This window comes from Malus sylvestris, chromosome 5 (genome assembly GCF_916048215.2).
Source record: "Malus sylvestris chromosome 5, drMalSylv7.2, whole genome shotgun sequence".
Classification (NCBI taxonomy): Eukaryota; Viridiplantae; Streptophyta; class Magnoliopsida; order Rosales; family Rosaceae; genus Malus; species Malus sylvestris.
Genome location: NC_062264.1, coordinates 37538455 through 37555522, shown reverse-complemented (window position 1 = coordinate 37555522; position 17068 = coordinate 37538455). Strand labels below are relative to the sequence as shown.

The 17068-nt window shown below is 37.5% G+C and overlaps 3 protein-coding genes and 1 long non-coding RNA gene across 14 annotated transcripts in view; 3 read left to right on the top strand and 1 right to left on the bottom strand.

The window, feature by feature from the left end:
- The first annotated feature begins 3255 nt into the window (after positions 1-3255).
- Positions 3256-4622, top strand: LOC126620655 (protein PHLOEM PROTEIN 2-LIKE A9-like). The gene is made up of 3 exons (XM_050288871.1): positions 3256-3448; positions 3585-3664; positions 4016-4622. The coding sequence occupies exons 1-3, from the start codon at positions 3392-3394 to the stop codon at positions 4407-4409; spliced, it is 531 nt and encodes a 176-aa protein (XP_050144828.1). The 5' UTR covers positions 3256-3391; the 3' UTR covers positions 4410-4622.
- A 2054-nt stretch (positions 4623-6676) lies between these two features.
- On the top strand, positions 6677-8292 carry LOC126620659 (protein PHLOEM PROTEIN 2-LIKE A1-like). Its single transcript, XM_050288878.1, has 3 exons — positions 6677-7179; positions 7571-7686; positions 7777-8292. The coding sequence occupies exons 1-3, from the start codon at positions 6799-6801 to the stop codon at positions 8144-8146; spliced, it is 867 nt and encodes a 288-aa protein (XP_050144835.1). The 5' UTR covers positions 6677-6798; the 3' UTR covers positions 8147-8292.
- A 2001-nt stretch (positions 8293-10293) lies between these two features.
- Positions 10294-17068, bottom strand: part of LOC126623256 (phosphatase IMPL1, chloroplastic-like) — a 35052-nt gene continuing 28277 nt past the window's right edge. For 6 of the 11 annotated variants that reach the window (XM_050292089.1, XM_050292087.1, XM_050292088.1 and 3 more), the window contains one exon: positions 10295-10894. In XM_050292089.1, the coding sequence (XP_050148046.1) occupies positions 10349-10894 (546 nt within the window). In that variant the 3' untranslated portion in view covers positions 10295-10348. Of the gene's footprint in view, positions 10895-11309; positions 11412-17068 lie in introns of all 11 variants that reach the window. The other 5 variants (XM_050292084.1, XM_050292078.1, XM_050292081.1 and 2 more) reach the window with 5 other exon arrangements.
- Positions 12992-15097, top strand: LOC126623259 (uncharacterized). The gene is made up of 6 exons (XR_007623713.1): positions 12992-13208; positions 13366-13435; positions 14106-14228; positions 14308-14393; positions 14476-14547; positions 14860-15097. It is a non-coding gene; the product is annotated as an uncharacterized LOC126623259 (long non-coding RNA).

The window sequence follows — 17068 nt, the reverse complement described above, 5'->3', positions numbered from 1 at the left end:
TTCTCCCTTCGGCACCGGCATACGTTTCTATCAATGAGAATATCTAATGTCTATCATTAAGGAATAAGATCCCTTCTAGCTGGACATACACATATCACCGAAGAATGAAACTCAAATTGCATATTGGATTCTAAAAACAAGGGTCGACAAGTAATCAATTTAGATTAACGTTAAAGTAAATATTTGTGCAAACTACCTAATTCATTTGTACTGTCCACACATCCTTTTTTTTACTTCTCACGCATCATTCGGTAATTTCTGTCATTTGATATTCTTCAATTCATCTTATCTGATGACGAAAATTAATAAGGTATGTAATAAGTAAAGAAAGATATGTGGATATCACACTTCTTCATTTATTGGAGAACATTGTCGAGAGGTTACGTAATTCAAGATATCTCATCTATCGTCTTACATCTGTCCAATCTTGGGAGTACCGTTGGGCGAACTATAACATGGCCAGCAAACCTTTTACACTTGAATGTAAGTTGCCAATTAAATTCATGGATGGTTGCTGACTAGGTTGCGGCCGAATCAACTCTAATTGCCAACGTGCATTCAAGTCTAGAAATTTTGTTGACCGTCCAAATACACCCTCTATATTGAGAGATTTTTCAGTAACTGTCACATAAGGTGGTACACCACGTGTCTTTATATAAATAATGAGTTATATGTGTTAAAGGGTTAATAATTTAAAAATTAAAATTTTCCACCATTTATATAAACACACTTGGTGTACCATCTGTATTCCCGTCAAAACTAAATTTTTTTCCTATATATTAGTGTATCTGTGTATCTGGAAGATGAAAGACGGTAAATAGAACATCTTAAATCGAGTAATAAGACCTTTTTAGTTTACTTAAAAATCTCAATCACTATGAATAAAAGTGGAGCAATTCATGTGGACTTTATATGTATTTCATATTAATACACTAGTTTGCTGGATAAGTGTGATTGTTAGGTAAACTACATTTCATAAAATATTCATTCTTTTGGACAGTGATACATCATGGAACTTTTCATTGTGTGTTTAACAAAACAACCATATGAGGGTGGGGCATCTTACATGCTCACAATTTGTTTCTTCTAGGACAAGAATTTCTTATGTGGATGTTAAAGGTCCATCTATTAATTACGTAGTATTACAATCCAATGATATTTTTCTTCACTTATAAGTGAAAGGTTTTAGGTTCGAATCTCGTATATGACGAGTTCATAACCAATTTATTCCCCATGCCCCTTATGAATTAACTTGTTAACAGGAAGAGGAACCAAATAATTTTCATAACTAAGAATCAATTAGAACATGGCAGCTCTTGAAACAGAGTTGGTCTCATTTTCCAGAAAGCCGGTCTATACTATTTTGTAAATCTCGTAGGGAGCAATGAAAGAGCTGAGAGATACAGGAAAACAAGGGTAGAGTCAAAGTTTACATTACAAAAAATAATTTGGAATATAGGTCAAGGTCTCCTGTAACATGTAGAGCAGTGTTACCTTGATTTTATGCAGAAGCACTTGTAATTTTGCTAATATAATACGTTATTAGCATTCGACATTTTTTGTTACAGCTTACGCAAAATTAGAAAGTTGCTATTTTAGTTGGAAGAAATTCGAAGGAATAAAAATAAAAACGAATAAACTGCCGTTTTCTTCATTTCTACGGGCGATGTTTTTGTCACCACCAAAATTTAATACCTTAGTTTGATGTGGCTGAAAATCCTTGCACATTTGGGAATTAGAAAAATCACAAGGGAATATGACCTCTTTCTAGCTGGACACAGATATAACATCAAAGAATGAAACCCAAATTGCATATTTGATTCCAATCGACCAATGAGTGCCAACCTTCATGTAATATCACTGATGTGTGCTTGAAAGAAGTTTAACTTTGCTATCACTTTCCTCATATAGTAAATAGTTTAAAAGTTTACAACTATTAGCAATACTAGCACTACAGTTTAATGGTAGTTTTTTCCACTTATAAGTTTGATGTTAGACCATTCTTTAACTCATGGACCTCCACTATTGGCAATATTTGAACGTTACGCTATTATATTTTTTAAATTCAGTTCACCATATAATATAACACGAGGTTCCAAATTTGAATTCTTCCACGACGCGTTTGGCACCTAGGATTGATATTTGAGGGGATCCATTTCAAAGTGGTTTGCGTCACCAAAAGTGTACATAAGTTGCAAAACATATACCCTTGGAAAAGAATTAACCAATAGCCGTTGGGGGGTGGTGGTGGGGTGGCGCGGTAAGGGAAGAATTATTCCAGTTTCTCTTCTGTCACAATTATGCCTTTCGTGGTAACTTCCCAAAAGCGTAAAGGCAATGAAAGTTGCGAAACAATATATTCTTAATATTATTCTTGTTATGGATGTCCGTTTCTTGATGAAGTGGAGGCCTCCATTGAAAATTGAGATCAAGTTGATCAAGATAAGCTCTATATAGGAACCGGATTCCATCCTGAGCTTAGGAGGAGCCTCCTGAGCAAAGGATTTGGACCGTTGAAATTTGATTCAACGACTGCAATTATTATAACTTTTAGAGGAATCCTTTATTTGTAGCCGTTGAATCAAATTTCAACGGCTCAAATCTTTTGCTCAGGAGGCTCAGCCTTCTAAGCTCAGGAGGGGATCTAGTTCCCTCTATATATGTGACGTGTCAGTGTGAGTGGACTTGGTTGGCAAAAGCCAGCTGTACGTACGTAGCATGCATGCAAAGCCAATTGAGATTGCATACTGCGCGCGTTTGTTAGTAGCCAGTAACCCTTATTGACCCTTACTTATGCTTTGGAGTTATATATGTTTTTAGTACTCAAATAGGCTTACAGAATTGATCATGATCAAATGCTTTATGGGTCGCCTCAGATCTTGCAATTGGCCTTTATCCATAAATGTCGAGGCTTAATTCTAATACTAATTTATATTTTACATAGTAATCGAAGAAAATAAATTGACAAATTTTTATGAACATGTCGCACGTTGGAACATTTAATACCATTTACTAGCAATCCGACTATATATACACGCACACGCACACGCACATATATTCTTCTTTTAAAAAGCTAATAAGGAACCTTTTTGTCAAAATAAAAGGCAAAGAACCCTCAGCACAAGTCCAAAGCAATCACTTTATTCTCTATACATAATTCAATTTTATTATCAATTTGTTTTGGTTTCACATTTTGTTTTGTTTTGTGGTAGCATTAGATTCTTTTCTTCCCAATGGATCATGGATTTATAAAAAGGCTAGGTTAGAGTAGAGGTTCTCTATCTTCAAAACTGCGCCAAGAGAAACATAGAGACAGAAAACAAGAAAACATAACTGCAGCAGAAGAAGAAAGAAGAAGAAGAAGAGGAAGAAAACCGAGTTAGGTTTCGAAATGTCTATGACGACTAAACCTCATTTCCAAGCAGAGCAAGATGAAGTAAAACAGGAGGTGATTATTCATGTTATAAGGCCTCACAAATTTCTTAATTCATTGCTAAATGTCTTTTTAACATCGGAAAACAATCTTTCGCATATATCTAATTCGTTTCTGTAAAAAGAGATTAACTGTATATTCGTGTTTACAGGGAAATAAGTACATCTTCAGACCACGGGGACTTAACATTGTATGGGGCAACGATGAACGCTACTGGAAGTTACCTAAGAAGTAAGGAATCAATTATCTCAACTACGAGAAAAACCTTAGATGTAATCGGTTATTTACAACCGGTATAGAGAAATATGCTATAAATGCTAATCTCATTTCTCATAAGTACGGAATCTACACGGCTACTCCACTTATGCGTGCTTGTTCCTCCTTCTGAGATATGTGTTTTTGGTAAATGTAATGTTTAGACAGTCTCAGTTTGTTATTTTGCACTCGTTAAGGTTTAATAGAATAACAAAATAATGATTTTAGAGTGCAGAACGACATATTGAGAGTGTGAATAGAAGATGCATTGAATTATGTTCAGCTTCGCCTATATGAATAATTTACTACATACTATACATTTTGCAGGCAATCTAAGGATGAACCTACTGAACCTGCGGAGCTGATACAGGTTTCTTGGTTGGAAATAACCGGATCATATAGTTTATCAACTGCAAAAAAATACGAAATTAGTTTCGACGTAGAACTGGCACCTGATGCATTTGGTTGGAGAGACATACAAGCTTTCTTGATGGCCAAGGTAGGGAAAAAGGGTAAGTACACTTGGACCAAAGTTAAAGTAGCAGCGCAGGATCCAAAAGTCGGTAAATTCAAAATTCCTGATGACAACGGCCCGCCAATGAGAATTGAAGTTCCGTCCAATGCTCCGGATAGCACGGTTTATTTTGGTCTGTATGAAGTCTGGAGTGGAAAATGGAAGGGGGGCTTGAAAATTCATCAAGCATCTGTGAAAGAAGTATAACTCCGAATTAACTTAATTAGTCCACATACGGTTCACGCGGTATTTTCTATGTATACAGTACACGTACGTATTGAAATATTTTCTAGTTTATATCTGTGACTATTTAATAATGAGAACAGGTCTCATATAAGATAATTTGTATACCAGTATGAAGGTATTTGCTACTACAGCTTGTATTTGTATCTCATAAATGAATAAATTCTTTCTTATATATATATATATTGAGAGCCAATTAATGAAATGCGTGTATGTCTATACGCACACAAGTATATGTGGGCAGTTTTAGCTCCAAATTTTCAAAGGGATGCACTAAAACACTCAGAACTCAGAAGGCTGAAATTCCATCAAGACAATCAATCGCTTCTCACGGAATTTAAACATATAGCGTACTCTTATGAGCTATGGGAACTATATATACTTACATATAGATGTGTTGAAGCTGCAATTAATTCCCAGTTTCAGTTAACTAAACAAAACTCATTTTGAACATCTATAGAACTCGGGTTCATAAGTTCGCATGATTATCGTAACCCTTTCGGTCCTTTGTGAATTCTGAGTCACTAACAAAAAAGGAACTTAGCGACAACCTTCCAACTGCGGGAGCAAAAACTCGGCCAGGGATCTGCCGTCCCGAACTTTGTGTCTCCTGCAATGTCTTCTTCTAATTATCTCATTTAACTTAACTCCCAATTTAACGGTGTCAACTTTTCTTAATTAATATTTATTTAAATACAAAAACTGATTCACTAAAGAAAATTGAAAATCAGAACAAAAAGAAAACAAATCCCAACTGGAAGTCCGAAAGTCTGCAACTCCCTCCAATCTCAGTCGGCGGCAATTCACACGGCCGTTGAAGCTTCCATTACATTCTCTCCTTCTATATCTCACCAGCGAAGTCCCGTAGGATGATTGAGTCGAACCTTCCCGTATATAATGATCTCGCCGTTTATTGTCATCGAGTCGATTCAAATCTCGTTTGTATAGATTGACCAGATTTCTTCCTTGCTTCCTCAAACCAAAATTTACATAAAATTTGATGTTTGACGGGTTGGGTCGATCATGATTGGGTATTTGAACGGAGAAAAAAATGGCGAACAGAGAGAAAAGGAGGTTTCGCCAGCCGTGGAGTCCGATGACAGATCGGTGTTGTTGGCTGTCGAATTGGTGTTGATGGGAATTTGAGTGGCTGTTGGTTTTAATTTTTTAACTTTTAGTTTTTATTTATCTCTACTAATTAATAAAAATTTTTTTGTCAACTAAAATAAATGAAAAGAAAAATTAATTTTCTATCATACAAAAAAAAATGATGGGTAATAATGTAATTTCACAGGTTCCCCACGTTCTCTCTCTCCCTCTCTCCTTCTCATTTTCTAAAAAAATATGTTCATACACACAAAGTATGTAAGCAAATGCTAATTTAACCTTATTAAAAAAATTTAGACAAAAAAAAAAAAAAACCTTGTTAAACATTTGACACTGTTAAATTACAAGTTCAATTAAGGGACGTAATTAGAAGGGGACATGAAAGGGGACTCAACTTTCAACTATTATGTTAGGGGTACATTAGGAATTTTGTTGACCAATTTATTTAATGCCTATTATAAATAGCAAAACGAGGCAAATTTTTTATTTTCAACAATAATATTGACACAGGGTAATTTTCATTGGTTGGGAACTCCACGTAAGCTAATGTGCTGGTCACCTAGGAAATTTTTTCGTCACGTTGAAGGTTGTTCCGGACCTTCGGTAGTCTTCAATTTAAATTCTACAGGGTAGATTTCCAACTTCTATAATGCGTAGGAAAAGAAGATGGCTTTCAAACATATTGTAAACCAGTAAAGGAAGCTTCTCCAATCGATTTTTCCAAAGTAAAACAAGAATTTAAGATGATAGTAATCAGTTGCAAATTCGAAGATTACTTTATAAACGGGATTTACTCAAATCGATTTTTCAAAGTAAAACAAGAATTTAAGATGATCGTGATCGGTTGCAAATTCGAAGATTACTTTATAAACGGGAATAATACATCGGATGTGATGCCTTATCTAAGAATAAAGCTATTTTTATGCAAAATGGAATATATTTGATAAACAAACAAAAGTTTTACTTATTGGAATAAAAAAAATTTCCAAAAATGCTTTCCGATCTAGTGCTTTCCCACATGGTTGAAATTCCAAAGTTTCCAAGCCATTGCTTGCCAATTCATGCTTTATATCAACATAACCGAAAACTAGAGAACAAAAGGTTCGCAAGGCATCTTTCTTGAGTTTCAAGCTACAACTCTCGTTCTCGTCCGCACGTTGCGGTGACTGGTGGAAATTACTAGTTTAGCCGTCTTGCTATCTATATAAAGTAAAAACATCACCGGTTTGAAGAACTGCATGCAGAGATGGGGACTGGGTGGTCACAAGATGGGGCCTCACAGTCACAGTCGCAGCCGCCTAGTGAGCAACCGACTAATAATAAAGTAGCGGCAGAGAAAGAAACAGAAGCAAAGCCGACTGTCTCTAAAGCCACGGTGATAGAGAGAACAGCTGCTGATCATCAGGCCAAGCCCTCGGCGAATAACAACCAGGAAGCCGCAGCAGCGAAAGAAGTCAAGGAAATAGAGAAAAGGACAGCAGCACAGCAAGTTAGGCAGCAGCAGCAGCAGTTCCCACATAACTACGAAGCCCTTGTGAAAGATGCTGACACACCTATCAACAAGTCCTCAATTGAAAACCTCTTGCAGCAGCTCCAAGCAGGAGTTCTCTTAAACCAAAAGAAAAAGGTGAAATCCCTGCATCTAACTTTCTGACAATTTTAAATTATTTTTCCTATTTGTTTTTCAGTTATCGTGTGAAATTATCAAACATGCTTCAGAAATGTGAAATTGTTCTAATTCTTACTAAAATTTAGCTCCAAATGATCAAAACTAAAGCAACTTATCTGGAAATGATTTTTGCACACTCCTTTTCTCCCTCTGGACACTCATGTTTGTTTATAGCTTTGAATATTTGTATAAACCAAAGGAAAATCGCTTCAAGGGCAGCAATAAACAGGGTGTGCAAAAGAAGAAAATGGGTGTGCGGAAACCATTTAATCCTTAAATATATCAAAAGATCAACTCTTAATAGGACTTGAAATATCAACAATCATTAGCAATTTAACTGTTATTGCAGAAGTATTGGGTTGATAAGAAGTCCAACAACTGTTTTATGGTGTATGCAAGAGATCTCTCTATCACTTGGGCTGAAGACAATCGTTACTGGCACTGGTACTCCCTGCAAGAAACCAGGTACCAAAATCTTCAATCCGTATATCACAATTGATTCTTGGTTACTGCTATATATATAGAAATCGGTCCTAACTTAGGGTTTAATTGCAGTGACGTCTTCATTGATGCTGCTGAACTGTTGAATGTATGTTGGCTAGAAGTGCACGGGAAGTTTGAAACCGCAAACCTGTCACCCGGAACTCTTTATGAAGTTGTATTTGTGGTCAAGCTGAACGCTGCAGATTATGGATGGGAAGATCCGATCAATTTCAGGCTCACTCTCCCTGATGGTACCAGGCAGTGCCGTAAAGTTAATCTGATGCAAACCCCAAGAGGACAATGGGTCGAGATCCCAGTTGGCGAGTTTAGAGCATCGCCTGAGAAATCTGGCGACATGGAGTTTTCGATGTATGAATATGATGGCGGGAAATGGAAGAAAGGGCTTGTTATCAAGGGTGTCGTCCTTCGTCCTAAAAACTAAGTTGCACTGTACTCAGCAACCTCGCTTACGAGCTGAGAAATAACGTTCCGTTTTTTTTTTTTTTTTTTTTAGTAAAGCAGAAATGAGAGAAGTGCTTATGTAAGAAATGGTCCGAACAGAATAATGCAACGATGATCCACTTTTAACTACTGCCCAAATTCCGCATTTTTCTTTCTGCTTCAGTAAAGTGAGTACAGTGATTTCAGACAGGATCAATTCTTGACGAGAAAGATCGATGATGATCATTATCGACGATTATTTCTGAATTAGAACAATTCAAACATATTCCACTTGCCTAAAGCAACATAGGAAAACATGCTATGCTGTAATTAAACCCCTAAAGCAATATTCATATCAGTAAAGTAACACATGCTGAGATATAATATAGGGTAAATTACATTTTACCATCTTAGGTTTGGGATCGATTTCAATTTTTTACAATATCTTTAAAATATTTTAATTTCATACAACTGTTAAAAAATTTGTTAAGTTAACCGTTAAACAATGACAAAACAAATATGTGATCCTTATTTGTGCTAACATGACTATCATATTTGTGTCACGTGACTAAATACTTAATAAAAAAATTTAAACTATTAAAATAATCAATTTAAAAAAAAAAACCCCAGAATCCCTTCGACTTCCCCACCCGTTTCGCTCACGATACGGGATATTCGAATCGCGGACCGGTGGCCCTGTTTGTTCGTGTAGGCGACGGACGTGTCGCCAGAGATTTTAATCGGCGGAGGCCGATGTCTTCCGGGTTTTTATCCTCTACTTCGCGGTCCAGCCAGACTATCCGGCGCATCGACTTGGGCTTGTACCAGAGCTTGATGTAGTTCTTCCTCTGTTTCCAGAGCTTGGCGGAGGCGGCAATGCCGAAAACGATGTCGTTTATCTCCGTCGGCTGGTTTTCTTTATCCGGTTGTTGGGTTTTGAGGTGGATCATCTGGGAAGTCCGATCTTGGGCAGTTTGCCGGTGGAGGAGGAGGAGGAGGAGAGGCGGAGAGGGGTGAAAGGGTCGTTGTCGTCGGAGCAGGCGGCGCGTGAGGTGGAGACGACCTTGAGAGTGTAGACGATGTAAGTGAGAGGGACGAAGAGGAGGAGCTAGACGAGGAGTTGAGGGGTGGCTCGAGATTGGGAGCCGGGTCCAGGAATTGGGGTCCCTGTGGAGCTCCGCATCTGATCCCAAATCACTTTCTCTTGATCTTTATGGCTCCCTTTCATTTTTCTCTCTAAGTGCCTCTCTCCCTCTAAGCTCAACGCCTTTCGCTGCACTCTGTTTATTGAAGAAAAAAAATCAGAGGTTTTGCAGCACTGGGTTTTCAAAGGGTGTTATTGTGGGGGATATTTGGTTCCTTTGGGAACCCAATTGGGGCGGTTCAGATCTCTCTGAAAATTTCAATCAGTGGTGGAGAAAGATTGGGACTTTTGGGGGGAGAATTGGGGATTGAATGGGAATGAGGAGACCCAGTTGGGGGATTTGTGGGGTTAGGAGGTTTGGAATTGAAGAAAATGGGAGTGAAAAGGAGGAAGAAGATGAGGATGGTGTTGGTGTTGGTGTTGCAGAAGAGAGGTAAAGGTGAGAGCTTGCATTGCTTGCTGCCAGGTTGCACATAACATCCCCGAAGAGAGGGGTGGAGCCGTGGAGGGGATGGTGGGAGGTTCAGGGTTTTTTTTTTAATACTTTTCTTTAATTAATTTTTTTTAATTTTTTTATTTTTTTATCAAGTGTTTAGTGTAGCAGTATTATCAGCACAAATAGAGACCACATATTTGCCACGTCAACACTCAACGGCTAATTTAACAGATTTTTTAACAGTGATATGAAATTGAAATAAAATGATAAGTAAATGTATAAAATTGAAATGTTTTAAAGATGTAAGAAATTGAAATCGATCTCAAACCTGAGAAGGTAAAATGTAATTTAAATATATCATGTGCGCTTGAAATGTACTTTACAGCGAACGTCACCAATGAAACAATGAGAGACCACCTTCCGGTGGAAGATACGTTCGCAGCACAATTGGCAAAAGCAAAGAAAAAAGAACTGTCAGCAGTGGCGGATCCAGGAAATAATGTTAGGGGGGTCAATAAGGATAGTGTGCAGTGCGCAAATTTTTTTTAACAGAAACGGCATGCATATCGTCGTTTCATCGAGTCTTGGTAAGATATCGCAACCAGCTACTCCAAAATCCTTGTTCAAAGGTCCTGAACGTTCAAACCTGGAGGAAGAGATTGCTTCAACTTGTCGGCCTTCTCAGAACCAAACACACAAAGTGTGTAAAGGTACTTGGAGCACCGAACCTTGAACTTGACAGCATCCTTGGTCCTCTTGATTTTGACATTGCGAGCATCCTTCCTTCTTGCAGTTAGAAGGAAATCCTTGATCTCATGGATCTGCTTCGGCATTTTGCTTGTTGCTCGGTCGAGACCGGAGGCTGCGAGTTCTCTCTCAATGTCCGAGGAGGCTATCAACACACCAGCATCCTCCTTCTTCTTCAACCTTGCAAGCGAACTCTTTCTTCTTCTTTCAGACATTTCGTAGACCACGTGATGTGCAGCTCCAAGAGGTCGCACTAGCAGCTCCCAGGTTATTTCCATGGCTTCCAAGGGGTCGTGTGACCCCATTGACCCCACTGTGGATCCGCCCCTGACTGTCAGGTGCATCAAATGTCTGTTGTGTAACCTTCGGGCTTGTTCCTTTGCTCTTAATTTCTCTGTTGCAGGTGCAATCCTCTCTAAAAGCTGCATTTTACAAAAATCAAATTCTAGAATTATTTATTTAAAACCACTAGTGCATTTAATATGATTACAATCTACGACGTCTTTTACAGGAAATCATAGCATTACAAGCTCTGTTACGGACTTACAGTAACTATATGCTCTACTCACTCGCCCCAACCTACCCTAACACAAAAATTGGAGGGAAAGAAATGGAAAGGGAAAGGAAATCTTGCCACTTCATGAGTAGAAACATACATCAAGTTAGGGGAACTGAATTGGCTTTTGACTCTTCGTAAATGGTTATATAAATTGTGAACAAGATTAGTGGTAGTAACGGAAAGGCAATGAAAAGTTAAGATCATGCGTTATAGAACCGTGGTTCGATCTTAACACGTAAGGTTTTGTAATTGGATTCTGGATAAAGCAGAATACTAACCTTGCCGTGCAGCACATCATTGGATACCAAGACAGATCTATCAAATACAGAAAATTTTCCGCCATCCATGCATGTAACCTTTCCTCCAGCCTCTTCAACTATCTGTTCAAAACTGCAATACCAAATTCTATGAATAATGGAAATCACACATCTGGTCACCAAGATTTTGCTGAGAGAAAAGTGAACTATAATTTTCATGCATCAGTTTAAGCACCTTGTCATAAGAGATTGCCGGAAGCAACCCTTCCAAATACTTGCCATAAAAACGTAAAGGAATGTCTTATGACAGAAAGTCTATGTATATTCTTCCCGCGTAAACTATTCATACTGGAACCGAATTGTCAATGGACATACTATTTTGTTATGTGCTTGATTTCTGATGTATACTTTGAGTTATCACAACTCTTTCCAAGTATTCAACTAGAAAAATAAAAAGAACTAACCCATGTATAAGAAAGTATCAATTATTATTATTTAGGCTCCCGTAACTATGTAAACACAAAAACAAAATCGAAAAGAAAAGAAAAACCTGAACAAAATATAATATACTGCAAATAAAAAATAAGACCAAATTGAAAGATATAAAACCAAAATCTCTGCCGAGTATTATGTTTCAACAAAACCAAAACATGAAGGTATTCAATTGAGTGTTATAACAATAGACTTCCAAATATTATTATTCCACAAACGCCTAACAAATGCATTTGTGAGAAAATAAAACATTACCAAAACACCAGCTGCCATATCCCTTGGCTTTAGTCGATATTCCCAGTAGGCTTCTACAATCCCAAGAGCTACATGGCACATGTCTACTGCAGCTGCATCAAGCCTTCTCACACCATAAACATTACAATTTAGGGATAAGACCAAGGGGGAAAAGGAGTTAAAAGTCATAAATATGAAGAGAGAGAGGGAACTAGGAAGTTAATTAATCCTAAAGCTAAAGCTCAAATAAAAATTGCTTAGCACTAAAAAGAAAGGTTATTACCCTGCTGATGTCGGTGAACTCTTTAAATAACTCTATGTTGGTGACCCATACGTCATCATGTTCATAACCAAATCCAGCAACAAGACAAGATCGTCCCACCTGAAATATGGAAGAGTATGGGCACAATAAAATATGAAATGGTTTCGCCTTTACACAGTACGCGTAACACATGAGATTGCTCATATTTCTCTCTTACACCTTTTCTAGTTTCTAACTTGCTACCCTTATGCCTAACATTCTGGTGGTGGTTGGAATTTCTGAAAAAAATTGGGTAAAGAAGAATGGAACTTTAATGAAAAGCTTCCGGTACTGTTCATTTTAACGAAAAACCACATTTGTACATTAAAAAGTCAAAGGTATGTTATGATTTTGTACATTTATTCCCCCCCCCAAACACCACTCAACCCAAGCTAAAACATTGGGCTAAAAGTCAAATTAGGGGTGGGCAAACGGGTACAGGAACCGCGGGTCGGGGCGGGTAATAGAGGTTCGGGGCGGGTACGGGCCGGGTCCTAATTTTGTAAAACAGAAAAGGGCGGGGCGGGCCGGGCCGTAGACATTTTCAGTTCGAGCCGGTTCCAAACATATTAAAAAACGGGTACCCGGACCGGCCCGTTTGTAATTAGAATGTACGGACGAGATTGAAGATCATATCTCTATCCAATCTTAACCGTTCGTTTTAGGTTTCCTTGTCCTATCGAATTCGACTCTGTCACTGTCTAATCTCTCACTCGAGTCTCAGTCTCTCTCGCCGTCTGTGAATCGTTCCTTCCCCTCCACCACCCCGACATCACGACGGTCCTGGCGACCACCACGACAGCCTAACAACTTCGACGGCATCCCAAACTTACAGAACCCAGTCACCCCACCACCCATCTTCTCGATTTGTCACTTATCTCTCAGTCTCACAGGTAAAAACCAACCTTTGTGTATATAACTGATCTGCATTTCGAGTTCTCTGCTTTATTTCGGGTGTTAAATTCCTAAATATTATGTGGGTCGAGTTTGATTTAGTTGTTTTTCTGCATTTCGAGTTCTCTGATTTTGAATCACCTGTTGTGTTTTTAGGTCAATTTTATGTGATTAGTGCCAGCATTTTTTAAGGATCTGAATCTGGTACTCAGTCTCTGTCTCACAGGTAAAAACTAAAAACCAATTGAATCTTGCCCTTTGGGTGTGAGATAGGCTGCGTGAGTCTATCTGTGTAATGTGATGTTTTATAGCTTATGTTATTGTTTCTATTTTCTTCTCATACTTTTCTGCTCTTGGTTTTGTGATTTGTTAAAAAAAAATAGAAAGATATTTGGCCCCAGCAGGTTTTGTAATTGTATGACTTTTGACTCTGTTTGGCTGCTCAGAAAATATGTCTGTCTAACTTTGAATGCTGAGAAAATGTTGGTAATCAAGTGTTAAAAACGTACAGTAAATGATGATTAGCTCATCACTTGACTATGTAAATATACGGATGAAAGTATTCACCCTTTTTTTTCTTCACTGTCCCGTGGATTTGGTTGTTGTTATCTGGTATTGTGTTGTGTGTGTGTGTGTGTGTGTTCCTGTGTGTGTGTTCTCTGTCTGTCTGTGCGTGCGTGTGTGTGTTCTGTGTTCTGCTTCTGTGTGTGTGTGTGTGTGTGTATGTGTGTATGTTCTGTGTGTGTATGTGTGTATGTTTTGTGTGTGTGTATGTTCTGTGTGTGTACAATAAATAGTTTAGTGACAATAGCTCACTCATCATGCATTTATCCGTTCTTGTTAACTCATCCCTTGTATACTTGGTCTTACTTTGTTTAAATTGGCTACTGACACAGGATTGTAAAAAGAATGCATATATGGAGGCAGAGTTGCACTGTTCAAATGCCATACAAATCATGGAAAGGAAGCTGAGAACAGCATGCCATGCTAGTGATGCTAATATTGATAATGTTGGGAAGGTAAACAATAGTGGGTTGCTTCTGTGGTCTTTAACATTTTCATTAATGTTTTTTTAATATTTGAATTCTCTTTTTCTAGGTTCTTGATGGTCTTCTATCTGACTATGAAGCAGCAAGTCATGGTCCAGCAAAATGGCAGAAACTGACCATGTTCTTACAGAAAAGGTTTGCCAATTGTCTTTATTTCCTTCTTTTTAATTAATGTATGAGTGCATATTAACGGATTGGACAAAATCCAAATTCACAGTTTTGAAGGGCCAAGACTGAGCTAACTATTCTGGGATTAGTTGGTTGATTTCTCAATTCCTTAAACGAGAAGGTAATTTCAAATTCATGTCCTCAAGTTCCTTGTTATACTTATATGTGCAGTTTTTATATATGTGCAGTTTTGATTTATACATGTGCAGTTTTGATTTATACATGTGCAGTTTGGTTTTATATATTTACAGATTCAATGAGGATAATATGAGGATAATATGATTGTGCAGTTTGGTTTTATATAAACTTTAAATGAGGATAATATGAGGATAATATTTACAGATTCAATGAGGATAATGTGCAGTTTGGTTTTATATAAACTTTAAATTTCAATGAGGATAATATGATGTTTATATTCTATTTTTGCTTACAGATTCAATGAGGAATTGAGGATTGTTGTTGGAATTTGGGCGTTGGATGATGTGGTTTTAATTTGAAATTTATTGCGGATGTCATGTTTATGTTGTTTTGGATTATTTGATTTTTGGAATTTGGATGTCTTGGACTTTCGGATATTGTGTATGTGGATTTCATTTTTAGATGTTGGAGGACGATGTAATATTGTTATTTTGGATGTATTGTTAAAATTTAATTTATGAACTTGGATATTAGACTTTGTATTTAGATTAGATGTGAATAATGGTGAATTTGTGCAAAATCTGCATAAATGCAGTGTCATTGTGATTGTGCAGTTGCAAATTGCAAACTGTGCAGTTTTCAAACTGTGCAGTGCAGTTAAAAAAAAAAAAAAAGGGTACCCGTGGACCCGGCCCGAACCGGCCCGTTTTAACCGGGCCGGGTAATGTCCGGTTCCTATACAAGAAAATCCAATCCCCGCCCCGTCCCGGCCCGTTTCGGGTAATGTCAGGTTCCTACAAACTTAGGTTCGGCCCGGCTCGGCCCAGCCCGTGCCCAGCCCTAAGTCAAATGCTAAAGCTAGGCCAAATCCCCCCCATGTGAGTGGACTTGTTGGCACTTGGGCCAGTCTCAGCCCGCCCACATGCCAACGCGCCCCACGCAATGGTTTTGCAAGGGTTTCCCGACAAGGTGGGCGCCACTGTCAGGCCGTGTATCAGCCACCCAAATATTCCCAACAGCTGTAATTCACATCCAAGGGTTGAGCTTTAGGGACCTTTGGTTGATCCAACGGTCCAGATTCAAATTTCATTTTTTTAGAATATGTTATTTTAAATCTAACGGTTGAAATCGAATATAATCAAATCTAACAGTAAATAAAAAGATCTAACGGTCCAAATTTAAATCTAACGGCTAAAATAATTAAAAAACATATATTTAACTCAAAATTCACCTAAAAACTCTATAAATACCTATGTATTTGTTCAAACATCCACACAAAACTCAATTTTCTCCTACAATTCTTCCAAATTAACTTTACCATTTCTTTCCATTTCCAAATTGTTCAACATGGCAAGAGAGCATATTAGAGGTCATAATTGGACCTGTGAGGAAGATGTTGCTTTGTGTTTGGCATGAGTTTCTGTTAGCGAAGATGGTGCAGTTGGCACAAATCAAAATAAGAAGGTTTTGTGGGATAAAATCATTGCAAAGTTTGGTGCTGAACGGTTGGTGAAAGTTGAAAGTTTGGTGTTGAACGGTTGGTGAATTGAAAATTTAGTGTTGAACGGTTGGTGAATTAAAAGTTAGCCCATGGTTGAAAGATTGGTGAAAGTTGAAGGCTTGCTTTGTGAAAAATTGAGTGATTTTTCAATATTTATTGGAATTTAAATATTTTTATATTAAAATGTTTATAAAATTAATTTACGATAGTCTACATATTTATTTATTTTTAAATTTAATTTAAGAAAAACTGTTTCTGGGCTAAAAACTAAATTTTTCGGACTAAAAAATTTGACTTTTAGCCCAACGGTTGAAGATTGTCTAATATGAAGGAAAAGCAATAAGTGTTAATCAAGATACCACTGCAAATATTCTAGCATCCCATAAGATCAGACTTAGTCATCGACCGAAAATAACATGATTCGGCATAGTTACAGATTTCCATTTTTTTTTCTTCTAGTATAAGAAATACTAACCTCATCAGTTTGGCTCACATGAATTTTTTGGCCATTACAAAATGCTCCCCCTCCTAATATAACACAGATTATCAATTGAAGCTCAACGTCAACAGTACACTTAGAAAATCAAATAAGGCAGAGGCAACTATTTAGACCGAACTTCCCTACCAGCACTAGCAGAAAATTGCGGGTATTCCAACACATAGGGCCCCCAACGAACTCGACCTGAAAATACAAATGGAAAGCCAACATTTTATTTCCCCACTATATCATTCATGGATGTACAGTATAAGATGATTTTTTGTCCACATCCTAACAGTTTCGAGCTTTTGAAAATAATGGTAAATCAATAATATTTATCACAGTAACAGAGTAAGAGATCCTGAGTTCAAATAATTGCATCGTAATCTTGTATAAGTTGAAGACATTTTTGACACTAATAATGAGGCTCACATGTGAAGGGGAGTACTGGAAAATCAAATAGACATCTTAACATATCATGGAATCATGCAAGCAGCATGTCAAATAAAATCTTCTATATGTGAT